We start from the raw sequence: 13,732 nt of genomic DNA on the forward strand, positions 1-13,732 counted from the left end.
GATACAAGAGTAACCTTAATTTAAATCTCACCGTGCAGAAGTAATTTAGTAAGAAGGTAATTGTCACTGGGGCAATCCAATTTTCACATGGGAAAGAGTGAGCTCTTTCCCAAGAAAACAAAGCACTTTAACTTCTTCCTCTGACTATAAAAAATTAGAAAGGGTTTTTCTCATGCTATCATGTTCTCTTACAAACTTCTGACATAAAAACATTTCTGGCAGTTCTTCAGCTGCATAGGTTGGCAAAGCTAAAGAATAAATCGGTGAATTAAGAGACAGAGGACAGCAGCTTGCTGCTGCTTTTTGACAATACACTTCTCTTCCAAACCCTCAGCAAGTTACTAATATACACACTCCCTTCCACACTTTTGTATTGGTGTACTGAAGGAAAACATTTGAGATGACATCAAGACCCTACCACATCTCTAAAATCAGCTTAACCCCACTGACAAAAATAAAGGTTACATTTAAGTGATCACTTTGCAGTTAAATTCCAAGCTTCTGCAAGAAAAAATAAAATTCAGTACAGCTTTTTATCCTCCCTTTTTTTACTCTTCTTTGGCCAGCACTGACATTTGTAGGGTTGCACAGAAGACCCTGATAGGCACTACACCTTTCCCAGGGACTGTGTTCAGCTGGACCCCAACAGCTTTCTGGAACTTTCTGATAACCACTGCTGGTACAAGGAGAACTGAGCAGTAGCCTGGACAAATAGATGAGAGAACAAGAACCTGTTTGAACCAGGAATTTGGAGAAAATTAAAATAACTGTATAACAATGACCTGTATCAGATAATTATTTAGATATCTATTTTTTAAAATATTTTTTAAAAACTAAATTTGAAGTACAGCTATAAAGAGTACAAAGTGACTAAGCAAATATTTCCTGATCACCTCAGATTTTTTAAATACTGAACTGTTATTTCTATCATGTAAGGTGAAAGTGTATTTTTAGTCATTGTCTACTATAGGGTTTTATAGAGGATTTACTATGCAGTAGCAAACATCCATTAGAGTTTGTCTGGCAAGAGAGTGGATTGATTTCCAGTGTCTTCATAGCAATAATTTATAGCTCTGTAATCTTACACCCAGGGTGCTTATAATCCAAGAGTATGAAACTCTGAATATTCTGCTAAGAATAGAGAACAATATCTTGCTTACCTGAATATTGTCTTTGCCCAATATTTGGTATCTCAGAGAATCAACTGAGTAGCCTGAAATAGCTTGTGGGACTCAAGAGGCCTCACTTACTTCCCTGTGTTTGGGCCTTATTTTCCCTGTTGTTTTCTTATCCATCTTAGTTCTAGTGACACATCTACTTTATGGAGAAAGACAAGGATCTGAGAAAAATTAATCCTTTCTCCTCGGTATGCTCTATGCTTACTCAGGTGTTTGAGTCACCATCCCTGGAGATATTTAAAGGACGTGTAGATGTGGCACTTAGGGACATGGTTTAGTGGTGGACTTGAAGGGGTTTGGTTTATAGTTGAACTTCATAATCTTAAAGGTCTTTTCCAACCAAAATGATCCTCTGGTTCTAACTGAACCAATTGTGTCGTACAAGCCATTTGCAAGTGTAATTCTGAAAATCTGTGACTGGCTTTGTTGCAGAAAACATTCTGCCTCTGAAAGAAACTGTGCTGTTTTGAAGTTCACCGTTTCTAAACAAATTCAGTCTTATTAAAGAAAAGTTTAAGTTCTCGGCTTCTGTATTCGTCATGAAATTGCATGAGAAAAACATGACTGTTTCTTCCGCAATTTTGCAACAGTCTTTATCATCAATTGCCACATTTGTCACAGGAATAAATTATTTAAATAATTCTCCCAGGTCTCTTGCATGACTTTTTAAAAATCTTCAGTTAGTGGGTTGATTTCTGATGAAATTAACCAGATGTAGCACCAAAAAATTTAAGAGATTTCCAAACAGCTCTGCATGACAACGACTGCCTGTCTATGCAGGAGTGTAGGAAAGTTTTGCAGTACAACAAAGAACTAAACAAAACAACCACCCCAAATAATGCCTTACATTTTGCCTATCTTGACATTGGCACCATAATCACATCTTGTCATGTCATACGTAGAACAGCCCAGATTTCATCACATAAATTCATCTCTTTTAGCCTCCATTCTTAATTTAACTCTTAACTTCATACATTTAGGCATTTTAACCATCTAAGACAATAATTTCTGGTTCTCACCTGGAAGAAGGGGGAGAGTGCTTTATGGGTTTTTATTTTATGTGGTGCTCTGATACTTTCCTACTGAACAAAGTAGGTGCCTTCTGCAGTGGAGCATATTAACTGGTGACAAATTTAAGGTAGGTCTTATGCACCTGGTTTGATACCTTTTGTGCCTTGGTCCTGTGTGTCCTTTCAGACACAAGGTTGATTCAGGTCCATGAGATTCCATATGGGTGGTATATACTGTCTACATCCTCTAGCTTTCCATACATTATCCTCTCCTCATTCTTTTTACCAACTCTGAAGTTCCTTTTTTTATTTCATGCCTCTTTACAGAGATGTTCATAATCTAGTCATGTTTCAGGGTACAGGGCAGAAAAGATTCCTTGTTGAATGCACCATATCTCAGCTTTCCTTGACTCCTTTTGTCTTCTACTGGCCTCCTCCAGATAGGAGAGGAATTGGAAAATGTTTCTGTCTGGCGCAGAAGCCTAGTGAATCTCTCATGCAAACTACTAACCTGAGCAGTCTTAACCTGAGATTACTAAAATCAGAAGGATAAATGCAGACTTTTCTGTTCCTACCTAGATAAATTAACAGCTTACAGTTTTCTCAGAAGCCATAAGCACTGGGCTGATTTCAATAAGTTGCAGGCTATGACAAAGTCTTTCTACATTTTATCATTCAAGTTATAAAAATTCTCAGTCAGCTCCTGATAATAAGCCAACAAATCTCTCTGGTTAAGTAACCAGCTAAACCTATTCCTCTTGCATGAGGATTTTTTAAATGATTTTTATAGGACAAAGAAATGTGAATAAAGGAAATTTTCTGTAATGTGTTACCTGGACTTGAAGCACTCAGTGGTGAATCTTCTCCCCTACCTCACCCTCACCCCCCAACACTCCTACACATGAATAACATGCAAATTGTTAAGGTATGATTACCAGGGACATTATGTTGTATATTTTAATAGGCTGTTTTTTCATTTATTGATGTCACAATCATATGAATGAAAAGTTATCTGAAAAGATTGAGTTGAAAGTGCAACGTGTATTCTCAGAACTCTTTATTTTCTATGGCAGCATGAAAACCATTTAGGACAAGAACTCCTATTTCTCACCTATTTTGAATATGCAGAGGTTTGTCTGTTTGTTTTAATTCTCGTGTCTGTAGTGGGTCTGATTCAAAGTCCTTTGTCTGTGTGGGAAGAGTTGCAATGCTTTCAGGAGGCTGCTCAATACAACTCCTGTTCTGCCCTCCGGTATTACAGGGTACAGTGTCAGTAACAGACTTTAAATAGGTACCAAGAATTTCCTAGATTCTATGTTCTCACTGGTAAACTGGAGAACAAGCTATAATCATTTTTCATATTTGTATTCATTCTTCTTTCTCCTTTCCCTTTGCACTCTATTCAGTGCAGTGCAAAGCAGAAACTCTTTGGTTTGCTTTCCATTTGTAAACAATTTCTCGCTTCCATGTTTGAAATGCATTAAATGATAAAGATATATAAAGTGCAAGTAGACAAAGCAATGCACTTATTGGTGTATTTGTAAAACACATGCCAACAAACACGTATCAAAGCTGAGTTTCATGTCACTGATGCTGATTTAATTGCTGATAATAGAATGGACCCTATTTTTACTCCTTTCAGACTTTGATTATAATAAAAAAAGAAACAAGATCATTGAAGTACTTTCTTGTTGATTTTTGCACAGAATTTCTAGATCTGAGGTAGTCTTTCAATAATATAAAAAATATAACATCAGTTATCTATCACTCACATTCACAACACATTTCTGTTTAATTACAGTATTTGTTTAGTGTTTAGATTACTGTCATAATATTCTCCACAAAGCAGAAGTCTTTCCACTCATAGCAAACAGAAATAGGGTCCAATAAAGGTAAATAAATGCTTTTTTTCTTACTTTGTAAGTCATAATTGTTAAAGTATAGTCATAAAAGGTGATTTTAGAATAATTACAATGCTAATTTAGAAAATATCAAGAAGAACAAAGCTCAAAAGTAAGCGAATTTGTTTTTGATGGAAAGAGCATGATTAATTACATTATGCTTAATGTTCTGTTCACCCAGTGAACAGAAATTACATTCATATTATGCTCTGTGTCTTTATGGAATTTGATTTTGGTAAATTTCTGTAGTCATGATCCTGATGTGATTCTAAGTCAGGAATACCTGCTGGGAGCTGGATGCCATCAGACTGGCTACTGTAATCAAGTGTAACTCCAAAGACAGGGAGCAGGATTTCATACATCATTTACACTTTATGAAATTGTAGTGGAAGTGTAAGATAATTATCTTCTGCATTGGACAAGACGTACCATTTTGAGTTGGTTAATTTTACATTTGGTTTTTGTTTCTCTTCGTTACTGGAACTAGTGCCACCACTTATTTGCATTAATATTAAAGGAAAATTGCTGTAATCCTAGTGTAGTAATGGCAGTCTGAGAACTCCATGATTTCTATTAATTAGCTACCTGTGGTAATAGAGAAATTAGGTGAATAGCTGCATGAATATATGAGCCTGTCCCCTCACCTGGGGTGTGTACACCAGTGTAGGCTTCATTGTTTGTATCATTTTCTGTCTGTTCCATATATTAGTTCAAATATGACTGATAATAGTAATTTTCCTGTGATTTTTCTGGTATTTAGGCCTTGTGTCTTATGTCAAAAAGGAACAGAATGCTTTGCCTTGTGTTTTCATGTTCTCTGCCTGCATTCCCTCCCATAATGAATAGGACTGTAATCACAGAATCATAGAATGGTTTGTGTTGAGAGGGACTTTTAAGATGTTCTAGTTCCAAAACCTCTGTCATGGGCAGGTATATGGTAGAGTACAGTGTAAAATTTTGAGAAGGATAAAATTCTTAGGTATTTTCCAAAGTTTTTTCCAAACTTATTTGCTTATCTGCTAGTAAAAAATCCTCAGACTAACTTAAAAGCAGCATATTTTCCATTCTTCATTTGTTTCTTCCCATGAAAACCACTAGAGTATTAAATCAGTGATATATAATAAAATTCTCTTTTTTCAAAAACGGTGTTTTTAGCAAGGAAAGACAAGAATGAGTAATTTAATGCCATCTGAAATACATAGTATTAATATAAAATTTTAACTCACTCCCGCTGGCTGCAAATCAAAACCAGGCAAAACTCAGCCAGCTCTTTCCATAAATGATCCCTGTCTTTTGTGTAAAAATCTTGCCTCTAAAATCTAAGTTTTCTTTTTCAAAGCAATTATGAGCATTTTGATACGAGAGTGTCAGGAAGGAGGTGGTGCCATGATGGCTCTAGCAGGGGGATGTTTAGAGTGGGATATTTTCTCCCCTCCTTAACTTCAGGGAACCACACTGGCACTGAGAGGGTCTGCTCAAGCTGGAATCAGCAGATGCTTTTAAAGGGAGAAACTACACGGAAGGAGGGAGTGACTTAATCACCTCGAAGGTATTAAGAGAGAGCACAAAGTTAGTTTTGAGTACCCATGTTTTCTGTACGAAATTTTTCCTAACAAAATTAAAATAGTTTTTACACTTAACAGTCGACATCCTTTTCAAAAGGTGCCCTTTGCTTCAGCTCTGCTCAGCCAAAAAAGGTCTGTGTGGGAATGGACTGCAGTAAGGACTGTGTGTGTGATGTAAAACAGTGGCTAGAGGTGAAAGGGGAAAACACACTTGGAGAAATACAGGGTTTAAGAGAGCAAGGAAGTGAAATGCATGGGTAAAACAGGATGGATGCATTAAACCCAAGTTTAGGGTCATACCTAAACTGGTTTCTTCTGTCTGGATTTGTTAAAGAAAATTGTAATGTATTGCTAATATGGGTATGAAATTCCTGAAACCAGAAATAAAAAGTTCTTTGGCAAGTTCTTTCCAGAGGTACTCTGATTAATGCTGCCTTCATACGGAGATTTTTCTTCATCAAGTGTTCAAAATAAAAATTATAACATTATGTGCAGAGAACATTATGGTAAGGAATTGCCAGGTCTTCTCACATGTTGCAAAGGCAACTTGGTAGTAAAAAAAGGCACACAAACACTTGAAGACATGGGAGGACATAGTAGAAAAATATAGTGTTATTCTTGTCAGTAATGATATAAGCTCCAAATTCACAAAAGAGACTAAAAAAACTGGTTAAATCTTATTTTGCAGGCATGTTCCCAAAAATGTTTTCATTCTATTAACATTGTTTACTGATGATAGCAACAAGACTTGTAGACTGTTTCCTTTGTAAAAACATTTGGGGTTTTATAATTTAGGCATAATTCAAGCATCCTTTGCTCTAGGAAGAGTTACAATGTTTTCTGTTCTAAACATATGGATATATTCAAATTTAACTAGCTTCTTTATCACACCAGTGAGGATACAAATTAAAAGAAATATTGTTTTTTCCAGTTCATGACCTAAACTATTTCCTCCTTGTGTGGAGACATGTTAAAAACCAACTCTCCAGACAAATAACATCTCGAGTTTGACCTACTGTTTATATTTGTGATGTATGCCTGAATTGCCCTATACAAATGCCTTAAGGCAGAAATTAAGGTTGTAAGGGCTTTCTCTGACCAGATACCTTCTAATGCCCAAGTTTTGACTTCATAATGGTAAAGATTGTATCTCTGTATAATTATATAAATGTAATTTATATTTTTGCATTCTAATTTGAAAGATAAATAACTGTCAGTAGGAGACAATGGGAAAGACTGGAAACAAAGGAAATACTGTGTTTTCAAAAGGAAACAAATTAATTGCTAATACCTTGCTGGCTATAGATCATATCATACTTCAGTAATAAAATCTCAGAATATAAACAAAAGGGAGATACAAAAAAGATAATAAGGTTATAATCTCTTGGCAATTTATTGGAGACCATCAAGGCTAGACTGCCTCAAAATAAATTAATCTTATAATAATATTTGTTTTATGTGTTTTTTTGTATAATGCTTAGATTTGCATGTACACAAATTGATAGTGCCCCAGCAAAACAGGTGTTTAGTAAGTTGTAAAAGCAGAAACTGTAGTTAAAATGTTGAATTTCTCATGTTGATGTGAACAGCAGCCAGAACCATGAAGTTAGGACTTCTAAAAAGAATAGCTAAATTCCATGATGATAATATTATTGTTTCCTGAAAGCAGTGTTTCCCTTCAAAGCCAGCTCATTGTGTCAGCCCTGAGTATCACTTTGAATAGCATTTTGCCACTTCTTCATTTCAGCATTCTTCTCCAGCATTCTCAATCTGCTGCATGCAAAGCAAGTTTATACTGTTATGGCAGGATGAATGAAACAATTTGTTAGGGGAAAAATCCAATTTTTTTTTTAATTTTTTTTTTTTTTGTCTTTGAGTGAAATGCCTGATATCTTTCTAGCCTGAGGAAAAAAACCCAAAGAACCAAAAAACCAACCACAATACAATCAAAGAAAAAAACCCCACCCAGCGACCACCACTTCCTTTGTTGTGGCAGTGAATTTCTGGTTTTTAAGTCAAGTGTGAGTTTTAGGTTGATCAGCCTTTACAGTGGTGTATTTCCAAGCAAAACCAATAGAAATAAGAACAAAGTGAGGAGACTTTGTAGGAAGCTTCACCATGGCAAACGTGATCCCTGCCACAGTGGAGGTCATTTCTACTCCATCAGCAGACACTCAGCTGCTCCACTGGGCTTTCTGTACCCAGGCAGATTACATGAAATAACTGTTCTGACTTTGTAAACCTCAGATATCAATTTAAGATCAATTAGAATGAAGATCCATGCAGTGGCAATGAATCATTTGGGACAATTTGAAAGAAAGTGAAACTTTCAATATGAAATTTCAATTTGAAAGAAAGTGAAACTTAACCCATGTAGGTGAATTCTAAGGTATTTTGAGGTGATATTCTCTCACAAACAGTCTAAACCCGGCTCAAATTCATCAGGGGATCCTGCAAATTCAGCAGCTTTTTTAGAAACCCAATGTAAAATATTAAGTTGCAACACAAAATGGAATACACAGTTTCCCTGGGTTTGACCTTTGCATTGTGCATTGTTCATAACTCTGCTCTAGACTGACAGATTTGTATTGCTACTTTTCTAAGATTTGATTAAGTAACCATCACATCTGGCCTAAAGATCATGTAGACTGTGGTTTGCATGACTATTTTATCCTTTAATTCTAGCAAGAATCATCTAATTCATGTTTTGCCTTGCCTTTGAAGCAGTCTACAAAAATCCTGCTAAAGGAATCCTAAAAAGAGAAGTCTCTCTATAGCCTGAAACACAGTTTAATAACACACTAAAATAAAAGGCTAATTTGGACACTTACATTGCCTACTTCTTGGGCACAATGAAGCAGTTGTAACATCTTTACATCCTTTTTTTTGAGAAGGATTTATAAAAATGTTATTTCAAGTGAGTTAATGGAACTTCGTATTTTCTAAGTTCAGATTATGAAAATCCCTACAGGAACTAGTGGGGATTTTCGCAGTCCTGAGTTTTGAGGCAGGCTAGTTATCTAACTTTTGTGCTAAGTCTGTATATAAAAGGGAAAGGAAGGAACTCCATGAGAGCATTATTTAACCCATCTAATTGAAGATGTTGCTTTGAGTTGCACTATTGAGGATCTGCTCTGCCTCCTTTTTCTATGGAGGATAGGGAAATTAGCTGCATAAATTAGATGTTTGAGGCTGTGATGTGATTACACCCTCATCCTGCTCTCTTTCCAGTCAGAGCATCTCTGATGTTCTGTTCATTGTTACCCTGATGTTCCTCATGTATATCAAGAATTTCCAACCAAGAGAGAAATCTCTACTATGAATCAACAAAACATAGTTACACAAATGAGTTCCACAAAGGAAAGAAGTTGGGGCTCAGCTGGAAAATGGCCTCTTTGAACTTGTCTCCTGCTTCCATTGTAGATTAACCTCCATCATTTTGTACTTGCACAAGCTATTTAATTAATTTGGGGTGAACATTTTGAGGACTGTTTGGAATCCGTAGTTGTTTTAAAAGTATGTGTATCCAAGTAATGATGCATTTATTCCAAACTATTGTGCTTTTAAAGCATTTAATTGCCATAATGGATGTATATTAAATATTAATATAAAATATTTTTCCAACAGTACATCAGTACTCAATAAGCTGGTTACACAAAGCAGTATTTAAAAAAATACACTTCTGCTTATAATTTAGTGTTCTTTACTGGCAAATGAAGAAACAGATCTTTCATACTTTAAGGTTATTCTTCCCAAACAATACCACTTCAGATTTATCAGTTGTATTTTCTGTTCCATAGGAAACACCAGATGATCGGGATCGCTCACGACTGGATTCAATGGTGCTGTTAATTATGAAACTGGACCAGCTTGACCAGGATATTGAAAATGCTCTCAGTGCAGGCTCTTCCCCATCCAGCACCCCAACATACAAACGGAGGCATATACCTGTAAGTCAGTTTGGTCAGTTTTTAATTATTATTCTAAATACAACCTTTTTTTGCTTCACCTTTTTCTTTCAGTCATCACATTTTTCTTCAGCTCCTTGGTTTAGAACTATAACTCTCCTTGTAAAGAATTTGACTTGTATTTTTTTTCCATATATACGTGTTTTGAGGGCAATAACAATGGGCTCAAAATAATAATTAATTATAAATAAGTAACATTAATAATAAAAAATATCCATTATTTCATTTTGACATCCTTTCATAAATGAGAGCTTCAGAACTCCCAGATAAAGCAAAGGGAGAGCAACAAGATTCTGAAAATGTCTGTCTCTCTAATTATCACCCACTGTAAATGCAGGGTCAGCACAGGCTCAGGGTCACACCAGTCTCAGAACATGAGAATGTGTCATTTGACATCACATGGAACCGAAAGAAAGTCTGAGCTACAGCTCTTGTTTTTCTTCTAGGGGAAGGCAAAAAGTCCTTAGTCATTCAGAGTAAGATTCTGGGCAGAACTTGAATTATTTAATGTGAGGGGCTTTTTATTCACTTAAAAGGATCATTCTTCCCTGAGAGTAATCCAAAAGAAGATGGGACAGCTCACAAACATGACTGATGCATTCTTTCATCTTTGTAAAGTGTTTGCACATGTAACTCTGAAGGACATGAAATGGCTGATCCAAGGTATTCGTGTGCAGGTTTCCTGTTAATTTCACCCACATGTGCTGCAGATGCTTTTCAATTCAGGAAACCTGAGAAACCCTGCCCTGAGATCTCTAGACTAGCATTTGTATCATTTGTTTTGGTTCGTGATATTTTCTTTAAATAACAAGGAGTTTTTTCCTCTGGAAGCGAGGCTTCATTGTTGCTGAGTGGTCTGTAGGTGAGAAAAGCTGAAAATTATATAATGTGTCATTTGTAGAGGAAGTCACATAATTTTCCTTTTCATCATTAAACATTTTCTTTCCCACTGAATGTCAATGTTCTCACGGTGTCTCCTTAAATACTGATGACACAGGAAATCTGAAATACAGTGTTAACATCTGTTCCCTGCATCTCACCAATCCACACCAGCACTTTAGCTAATTTCTTACAGTAATAAAGGGAGTGTATAAACGTGTATAAGTAACCCTGGCTGATAATCAGACGTGGTACCTGTTCCCATGCTGCAAAGCAGCCCTGCAGAAAGGCAGCTTTCATCAAACATGGAATATATGCTATCTATGGACAGTGATTTCCCAGGAATTTTTGAACCTTTGATTGTTGAGGACCAGAAGATCTGGTTTTCAAGACATATAGGTATTGAGTTCAGGCTCATATTTATTCTACAGTAAGAAATCATTTGAATGTGATGTAAAAACCTGAGTAATGCAGCAGGGATCATGGTTCTGCTCTGTGGCAGCATGGCTCTGCTAACCAGAAACCTCTGAGAGCAGCTATGGCCATACTGACTGCTGCAGAGGCTGCTCCATGGCTCTGCTGCATTTCCCAGTGCTTCACACTGCACACAACTCACTGGCAGGAAATATCTGACTCCAACACATGGCCCTACCTAGAGTCCAGCTTTGTCCCTAATTTTTAACCCTTTTCAGAACACACTCGTGTCCATGGCACAGAGGCACCTGCCCAAATGGCAGCTTTGGCCTGGCAGACCAGAGACTTGACTGGAGTTAATTAATCAGAGGATCATTAATCAAATTATCTTTTCAGTTCAGGAGCAAAACCCCTGAGATGACTCTACCTCATATTTCACCTATTCTAGGAACCTGGGATTAGGAAACTGTGGCTTTGTCTGCACATTTTCTGGGATTAAGAGTTCAGGAGATTATTTTTTTTTTTTTTGCATAGTGTGTCTCTGTATTCCTGCAGGCTGCACCTCAGCTAATAATCCTGAGAGTATATGGTGGGTTCTCTGCATAGCCAGGTCTTTGCCAGACATGTGTCACAATTTATCTGCACACAGCATAATCCCTTCCCCTCGCCCTATGTAGTAAATCATGCAAGCACTAAAATTTTACTTCCTCAACAATAAAACATACTGTATATCTGCTTTTTATTTTCAGAAAGAGGAATGTAATCAGTGTCATTAAAAGTGAGGGCATTTTAACCAGAAATGGTGTTTGGCTGATAAGTGTCTGGTGATACAAAAAAACTAAGGAGCTGTACCTCTGAATTGTATAAACTGCTGGATGGTGAAGTCATTTCATCTGCATAATGGCTTACAGATGTTCACTAACTTACAGTGCTGCAGAGACAGAAGGTGGGAGCACACAGGAAATACTGAATATCGCAGAAAAATGTCAAACTTCTGCTGCCCTTAACTGATTTTTCTTACCTTGCATTCTGCACTTTAGAGGAATTCTAGCTTTGATGTTAGCAGTGATTTATAATTTCAGAACAGCAGCTAATGCAGATCACCACATTGAAAAAGACAGCAAGCATATGTATTAAAGTGAGCTTGCCTAAATTTTGCTGTTATTTAGCAGAAATATGATTTTATTTCACATTCACATTTATTAAAGAGACTTGCAATATTTTTCTACAGGACGTTGAATCTGGTTCTGAAAGTGGAGTGGATGTTGCTTCAGTAAATCACATGCAAACAAACTTGTCTTCTAATATCCATGCTCTGGACCCAGCATCTCCCTCTTCAGTAGTCAGCTCTGGAGCTAAACCAAAGGCTGGGGTGAGTACAAAAGTTATATTTTTTAAAATGTCTCCCATGATTATAGACTGGAAGTGAAATAAAAAAATATGCTACTCATTACTTGGATTGTACAATAGAAGGTGTGAGACATTGAGGAAAAAAAATGAAAATGGCCTCAAAGGGCCATTTTAGTGGCAAACAATACTAGAAGTTTCACATTTTAAAACACACTATTAACAGTGTGTTTTAACAGCTTATGATTGCAATAAGATGAGTTTTTGTCTGAGAAAATAATTTAAAGGAACAGTGCTGTTTAGGAAGGTACATTTTTCTGAAGTGGCATCACTCAGAACATTTCCTAAATCTCATGCTGGATGCTGCTAGAGAAAAATCGTGGCTGGTTTATGATCTCCAAACCCAGTCACCCTAGTCCTCTTGAAGGTACCTACTACCCTACTGACCTGAGAATGTCATTCTGAGGCAAAATTTGGCGAGTGGTTCCAGATGCTTAGAATCAGAGGGAAGCCCCTGAGCAAGCAGACTCTTTTCTGCCAGTCCCAGTGTGTGGGAGGTGGTGAGGAAGGGCTGCCCTCAGAGCTCAGATATGGCAAGGAACCTTCTTCTACCTTCATGGATACACAGAGCTATGAGAGGCATGGTTCTTTCTTTTGCTGTTTTCCATCTTTTGAAGAACTCATCTTTATAATGCTTCAGCCACCATTGTGTGCAGAAATGCTCAGATGTCCTAGAAACTCCTGATATACTGTTCCCTCCTGAACTCGCTGTTTCCACTGCCTCAGGAAGCAGAGAAATTGAGGCTTCTAAGTTTTGCCCATGTGAAAAGTCTTGGCATAACTCCTACTCCATCTGTTCACTTATTGAAATGGTTCTGGTTACCAGACCAGCAGAAAATCTGGGATAAAGTATTAAAATAAAAATTATGGTTACTGTAAATATATGTTTAGAACAAGTCTATAAAAAGTAAAATAGAGGCTACCTGTCATTTCCTGCATGCAATAATAGCAGGTTAACTAATGCCTTTGATTGTGGCTAACAGAAGTTCTAATAAACATTTACATTTGGGATTGTTCACTTGTACAAAAATAAATTCACTTGTAATTTATCATCAGCGCATAACTATAGCAAATAGAGAGCTCTGCACTGTGTCACTGCATACATAGCAGCAGAAATTCTCAAATAAGTACATATGTTATGCTGGAAGGTGATATCCCATTTTACCAGATCCTGAGAAGCACACAGACACTTTTTCACTTTTTAAGGTATTGAACATTCCTTTTAAATTTCAGTTTCTGTGCTAGTATCTGGGGAACTCTTAACACTGCAGGAGGGTGGGTCACTTCCTGGGAGTTACATATTATGTGTTAATCCAGCTTCAGCAAGTATTTTTTTTTACTTCTGCTGTGATGAATATATCATGTTGAACTTATATACGAATGTTATTTTGCTATATAAATTTGTAAATT

The 13,732-nt window shown here is 36.7% G+C and overlaps 1 protein-coding gene across 2 annotated transcripts in view; it reads left to right on the forward strand.

The window, feature by feature from the left end:
- Window positions 1-13,732, forward strand: part of DLC1 (DLC1 Rho GTPase activating protein) — a 213,446-nt gene that overhangs the window by 40,010 nt on the left and 159,704 nt on the right. For both annotated transcript variants that reach the window (XM_066316950.1, XM_066316951.1), the window contains exons 3-4: window positions 9,455-9,604; window positions 12,147-12,287. In XM_066316950.1, coding sequence (XP_066173047.1) covers window positions 9,455-9,604; window positions 12,147-12,287 — 291 coding nt within the window. The remainder of the gene's footprint in view (window positions 1-9,454; window positions 9,605-12,146; window positions 12,288-13,732) is intronic.

Source organism: Sylvia atricapilla, chromosome 4 (genome assembly GCF_009819655.1).
Source record: "Sylvia atricapilla isolate bSylAtr1 chromosome 4, bSylAtr1.pri, whole genome shotgun sequence".
In the NCBI taxonomy this organism is placed as follows: Eukaryota; Metazoa; Chordata; class Aves; order Passeriformes; family Sylviidae; genus Sylvia; species Sylvia atricapilla.